The sequence below is a fragment of the Carassius carassius genome, chromosome 48 (assembly GCF_963082965.1).
Source record: "Carassius carassius chromosome 48, fCarCar2.1, whole genome shotgun sequence".
Taxonomy (NCBI): domain Eukaryota; kingdom Metazoa; phylum Chordata; class Actinopteri; order Cypriniformes; family Cyprinidae; genus Carassius; species Carassius carassius.
The window spans coordinates 10,415,580-10,422,104 of NC_081802.1; the positions used below are offsets into that span (position 1 = coordinate 10,415,580).

Below are 6,525 nucleotides of genomic sequence, written 5' to 3' on the forward strand. Positions count from 1 at the left end.
GAGATATGGAAATTTGTCAGAAATGTCTCCAAATCACAGTAAAACAAACCGCTAACATAAACATTTTATGTGGAGGACCAACAGAACATGCCTCTGAATAGATTGTAAAAGGTTGTATGATCTCGACCCAAGGGAATGAACGTTTTTGAGATACTGTGGCTTGTCTCACAATGTTTCGAAGGCCTGAACCGCTCCAAATAAAACTAAAACTGGCAAGCTCTTAAAAGCCCAGGATGTTTAAACCTGTCAGAACACAAAGCGGAGAGGAAATCGAGGACGATAGAGTAGAACTGAAGATGGTGTTACTCTTCCATGGTCTTTAAAGGGAGAATACAGTATTAAGATGCAGTGAATGATTGGGAATTGCTTTACGGGGCATCTACAAGTTTGTCAATGTGATGCCCGACTGCTCCAGAGGTCAGCAGCGCATGAGTGTACATGTCTGTGTGAGTGCATGTGTGTATGCATTTGGGAGAGGACACGGGGACGTGTTTCTTGAATTTCCAAGGCTCAGATCCCATCTACACCCCCCAACCAAACAAGTCTTAGTGTCCTGCAAGTCTCAGTATGCGGTGACCAGGTCTTTGTCATAATCATATCTGCCCCTTTTAGGGGCGGGGCTGTCCTGGCTGTCATCCGTGTCCTCGCTGTCCTCAGCCCCGCCCCCTCCTTCTTCCTCCGAAGAGTCATCCAGAGTCAGATCCACCACGGCTCCGCCTCCCGGCCCGGCGCTGATGCTGCCGGATCCTGCCGATGCACCACCCGATCCAGACTTCCCGGTCTGGTTTGTGCCGCTGTGTGCTGGGGAGTGACCATTCACCTCAGGAACACCTTGGATGAGAGTTCAGACCTGTTATTTCCCATTAAATATTTCGTTTTGCTCAAATATAATATAATGCGAGACAAACGTATTGAAAAGGACATTTCAGAAGGAAGAAACCTTCTTACATATATCCACCACAGGACAGTCGGGTGTGCGGCTGTTTTCCCGCTCTCTTTCCTTCTCTTTGTCATCCCTGATTGGCCTCCATGAGCCGTCAGTTAAATACTCAATCTCCTCCACATCCTCCGGTGTCTCTTTAAGGATCTCAGACAGCAACCTGAAATGGGTCAAGTTTGGTGAGTTTTACTGCCAGAGCCTGCAAGAAGCGAGGAGTTTATTAACTGTGCTTACCCATCAATTGTTAGAAGCTCAAAGGGAGCGGGTTTATCACATACGGGGCAGGTCCACGTGGGTTTCTTTTCATTCATTTGCAGGAAAAAGACAGCGTCAAAACACTGCAGGTGGGCACAGGTGAGCACTCGACATGGCACTCCAAGTCTCATCTTTACCAGCTGCATTGAAAAGACACTTATTAGATCTATAACATTGCTACAATGGTTCCACAGCTAAAAGTCAACACAGAAGACAAAAACAGGACACTTACAGGACAGATGAGGGACACTCGCAGTCCCGTAGTGGCAATCTCACTCTCAGGATCAAAGCGCAACTTGTCCTGAACTGTGTACATACAAACAAAAAATGTTTCAGTATAATATAGATGTTAAGTATTTGTTTACACACACACACACACAACTGTTCTAAAGTCTGTCAATGTTTTTGAAAGAAAAAGGCTAAAGGCTAAGGCTGCATTTATTTAAGTAAAAATATAGTAATATAGCAATATATTATTGCAATCTTTTTTTGTTATTGTTCCATACAGCACACTTCCAGTTTTTCAACTGTAACCACTGATCAAGCAATGTGACTGTTTGCCCAAGGTGAGAAACTTACTGCGTTCGCGACAACGTTCAGGACTCTCGACTGAGCAATGCTTCAGCTGGTTGAAGAGCTCTCCAGATGTGAACACCCTCACCAGGTACACAGCCACCGAGTACCGCTGCATCCGAAACACAATGGTCAGTTACAACACACTCATCTTCATCTAACATGCTCATTGGCAAATACAGATATAAGAAAACAGCTCTTCGTATGAAGTCTCTGTACCTTTCCAAAGTTGCCCCATGTGATGGTGACTCTGTTAGTGACTGTGGAGAGGTGTAACCAGGGTGTGATGTTGACGGGTCGGCAGGGCCGCCGTGGCTCAACACCCGGTTTATTGGAGGGATAGTAACCCTGAACATAAAAGAAGTAATGTACATAAGTGAATTAATAATTTACAGCAACAAGTTATACAATATTCTAGGAGAACCTTTAAAAACACAACAGACGCGTTCAGAAAATGTATTCTAATAAGGCTGGTGTATTGCTTATGTGATGCTAAGAAAATGCTTAAAAAGTTATTTATATAAAGCAATTTAGATTTACGATCATCATGAGTGGTGAAACCAACACACTCCCTGTTCTTTCAGTCTAATCAAATTCACAACACTTACCGGTACATGACAGTAGGACTGATTCACTTTCACCGCAATATTGGGAGGATACTGGTCCTCCTGAACACCGATCGAGTCTGTGTAGCAGATTCTAGAAGAACAGGATATGTTAGCATGCAATAAATGCATCTCTGACTCCAAAACTTGATGTACAGACATGATTTAGCTGAATGGCATACCTGAGAACAACTTGAACTGATTTCATCCCTGGGCGAAGTTCACTGTGTATGTGTAAGAAAAAATGTTATAAGTAAACAATCGAAGATCCTTTATATTCTTTTGTATTTTGAGTGTTTAAACTAATGTTTAGACTTTTTTTCTAGTAAATAATCTAGAAATACTTCTATTAAAAAAAAAAAAATTATATATATATATATTTGTGTGTGTGTTTTAAATCTTATTATTGAGCCACAATTACCTATAAATAAGTGTAGCCAAAATAATTAATAAAAAAACCATGGGAAGCTGCATTGAAATTTGAAAGTTGGGCATCTGTTAAATTTTTTTTTTTTTTTACACATTATAATCCACATAGGCCTGATCATTTTATAATCATCAAATTGCATGTGTGTATATATATATATATGTGTGTGTGTGTGTGTGTGTGTGTGTGAACTAGAGCTGAAGATCTTGGGCTTAATTTATATCATTTTACACAGGCTCGGGCCGGGCTCAGGCTTGTGCTCTGGTTTGCGAGGCAAACGAGCGGTTAGCGATTAGCGCGAGAAAAATGCGAAAATGGATGCTGAGGTGTAACGGAGGCTTAGCCTAATCTCTGTGAGTAGGTTTTTCAAATGATAACTAAATATTCATTGAGTCTTAAATGGATAATGTGGACAGAGTATTTACGCTAATGTTGTCATTATTCTTTTATTAAATGTCAGCTGCTAGTGCGAAGCAAATCCGGTGGAGCCTTTATCTTAATTTCGTTATTGCCAAATACCCATCTTAATTTAAAATTTGTTAAAAAAAAGACTCGTTTTATTTGTGCGTAAGTCTATTTATAGGCTAAATGAGCCTATGTCTATTTAGAGTGCTGAGATGTTAAGATGTCACAGAGGACTTATTTTATTTCTTTATTCCTACTTCCAAGTGATCAAGTCTGCATTAGTTATGAATAAATTATGTTAAAACATGTATAAATGACTCACTCTTGACAAAAGACAAAAGAGCTGTGTGCGTGCGCACATTTGAATAATGTCGGGCTGTAAACGGGTTCTGGCTTTTACAAAGCTGTCAATCAAAATGTACTTGTCGGGCTCGGGCCGAAACCTGTCGGGCTTGGGTTCTGTCGGGCCTAACATTTCTGGCCCGATTACAGCTCTATTGTGTACACCCTGTTTCCTAAACATCAGCTCTGTTATTGGTCATTGATTGATTGCTAAATAAAGCCACCAGTTAGAAAGATGACTTTACTTACCTGGAGTTCCGGATCTGTTCCACTTGACTTGGTGTTAATTCAAAAACACATTGACTTTCTTGCAGCTTCTCGCTGTTCTGTGCGACTGCAAAGAGTAACAAAAACATAATTAGCTCACTTAATGGTTTCCTTGTTGGCTAGACACACTTTTTATAATTGGGTTATTATTTATTCATAATAAGGGGACTGACTTAGTTCTGTGGGTGGCAGCAGTGTTTCTAGGTTGTGATAGAATGGCAGGGGCACCAATTTGACTTCTGCCACAGGAGGCGGAGCTGGTTTGGGGATGCTGTTGAGGTAGTCTGTGCCCTGGGCCGTGCCTCTAGGCGAGGAGTTAAGGGCAGGATAGTTTACGGGCACAGACTCAGGGCGTCGGGCTCCAAGCCAGGCCGTGGATTTGGGGAACCGTGTCTCATAGAGCTGTCGAACGTTCTTTAGAAGCTCCGGACTGTATTCGGTCTGCACGAGCCGAAGAGCTCTTCCAACTAAATCCTGCTTCAACCCACTTTTGCTGCGGCCCATTGAGGCCAGCAGCGACTGCAGATCAGACACACGGAAACTCTTCACCATGTTCTGGGGAGACAAAAACAGCCCATGAGAATGAGAAATGGGGAAATGCACCAAAGAATTCAATACCTGGGTTGTAAACCAAATGGTTGTGGGTTCGATTTCCAAAAGAGAACAAATCAAGAACCAGGGACCTGTTCACACCAGCTCAAATGTTGGTCTTTAAAATACCTTCCAGTTTTCATGTGATAGAAAAGCAGAAATACAATGGTTTTTGACAGGTACACAAAGCAGCACTGTGCAACTTTGTTTCTAAACCGCTCGTCACAGAAAATTCTGTCAATAATCATCAAATACAGGATTGCCAAGTCTGGATTCTTCATTTGCTATTCACTGTTGCTCCGCAGAGTACTCTGTCCATTATTGGTTGGCCAGTTGTCTTCGCAATTTGTTGTAAAAGAGATTAAAACACCTCTCTGTAAAAAAATGTGATTACTCATCCCAGCCTAAACAGACACATTAGCAGCCATAAATCAAAATGTTTATCGTACGTAACTTTCACAATAAATATTAATCTTCTCTATATTAGGTGTACATAAAGTTGATTAAAATATAAGCATCTACTAAAATTTCATAACTAAAAATTCACAATACTTTTGAAAAGTTGTTTATATTGTTTTGACTTTCAAAATTCAATGCCAAGACAATCCTCAAGCTTCAAAATGACCTCAGTCTCTAGTTTACTATGACTGAACCTCTGCAGGCCAATGACACCCTCCATATAAACACTACACAAAAAGCAGTTCTACAAATCAGGTAAAACAATATGAAGTTCAAAGCATGTTCGTAATCATGCTGGACTACTGAATATCAGCTGTATCATGGCTGTGATCAGCTGCTTCTATTCAATAGTAAAAGAGTCTTGCACAAACTAAAATTATTTATCTTTTCAAGAAACCCACATGCATCATTTGTGCAAGTGACTATACATCTACACTAACCTACAGCACTGCAAAAAGTGTGGAATTGTGTTGATTTTTAGAGACACATGGATGAAATGCACGTGTGGTTTGAAAAGGCAAAGACTGTTTTGTTATTTTGTATTGTGCAGTCTAGTCATTCATACCACAGGCAGCGCGCGCGCACAAACACTAGCTTTGGTCTCAAAGCCTGGTGAGCTGTCTAACCAAACTGCGTTTCGGACATCAAATGCACATTCAGAACCTACAAAAATTCGAATCTAACGTTGGAACGCGCCAAAATATGCTGAATACATAAACAGCTCATTGGGTTGTGAGACAAAACCATTGACATACACACTTATACATATTGCCAACGCACTTTACAGACTGCCACTAGTCCTGAATGAGCACCAAATACGACAGTATGAAGTTTAACTTAAGTTGTTTGAATAATCACCGCTTCGAACTCGCCTGGCTCCTTTTACTTTCACTATTTAAAAAAAATCTCATCTACTCACCATCGCTTCTACCAGTTCGGCCGCCATCTTCGCAGAGCAGCCCCGCGAGAGCCTGAAGCGAAAGGCAACGGCTGACCAATGAGAAGCCGAGAAGGCGTTCGATGACCGCCGCCGGTGTCCAATCAGCACTGCGGGTTGTCCATAAGTAGGCGGGGTCGTTTGCGAAGAGGCGTGACGGCGAGCTTTAAAAGGGACAGTGCGGTACAAAAAAAAAAAAAAGAGAACTTGAAGCGAGGTCTACCTTTTCTGATAGGCCTCTGGTGTTTGTAAACCTACCCATCGTGGCCTGAACTTCACAGTCTGATTTGCCCACTTTAATAGTCTGGCGTGAGAGCGAAAGCACATTGCGTTTTGCATTCAGATGTGATGCGAGAGGTGGGTTTCCCGCGACAAGTGGAACAGGAGCGCATGGCTCCGTTCGATCCATTCCGTGCGGCAGAATCCACTTCATGAGTTGTAAAAAAAAACATGATATTGAGGTCTGAATGCTTTGTGTAATTTCAGTCCTAAAATGACAACACACACTAAAACAACTCTCACGCATATCCACACGCGTTAACAGTGTGTTTTTCAGTGTAATACAACGAACACATTTGTTCACTGAGGACAGTTGGGTAAACCGATCTGGAAAATCCACAAGAAGCTGAATCCACAATCCTCAGGAAACTCCATCCCGGGGTTTTCTTTATTATATGTGGTGGGGGAGGGGACGCAGAAAATGTTTGAGGTCAATTTTCTGAGG

The 6,525-nt window shown here is 41.8% G+C and overlaps 1 protein-coding gene across 2 annotated transcripts; it reads right to left on the bottom strand.

Annotated features, from left to right (window-relative positions):
• Positions 1 to 5,940, bottom strand: LOC132131471 (E3 SUMO-protein ligase PIAS4-A-like). Of its 2 annotated transcripts, none has more exons than XM_059543506.1 (11): positions 5,784 to 5,940; positions 3,988 to 4,369; positions 3,797 to 3,881; positions 2,556 to 2,597; positions 2,377 to 2,467; positions 1,988 to 2,116; positions 1,775 to 1,880; positions 1,428 to 1,501; positions 1,175 to 1,335; positions 949 to 1,100; positions 1 to 831 (listed from the first exon to the last, which is right to left on the bottom strand). In XM_059543506.1, the coding sequence occupies exons 1-11, from the start codon at positions 5,808 to 5,810 to the stop codon at positions 563 to 565; spliced, it is 1,518 nt and encodes a 505-aa protein (XP_059399489.1). In that variant the 5' UTR covers positions 5,811 to 5,940; the 3' UTR covers positions 1 to 562. The 2 variants fall into 2 exon arrangements, with proteins under 2 accessions (XP_059399489.1, XP_059399490.1); XM_059543507.1 differs by lacking the exon at positions 5,784 to 5,940 and adding an exon at positions 5,645 to 5,740.
• Between the last annotated feature and the right edge of the window lie 585 nt (positions 5,941 to 6,525).

Bases quoted from the DNA above. Each gene is read 5' to 3' on its own strand.
- LOC132131471 (XM_059543506.1), bottom strand. From the start codon at position 5,810: ATGGCGGCCGAACTGGTAGAAGCGATG. The intron at 2,468-2,555 runs GTATGCCATTCA...CTGTTCTTCTAG, and splicing joins TCAGTTCAAGTTGTTCTCAG to AATCTGCTACACAGACTCGA. The intron at 1,101-1,174 runs GTAAGCACAGTT...GACCCATTTCAG, and splicing joins GAGCTTCTAACAATTGATGG to GTTGCTGTCTGAGATCCTTA.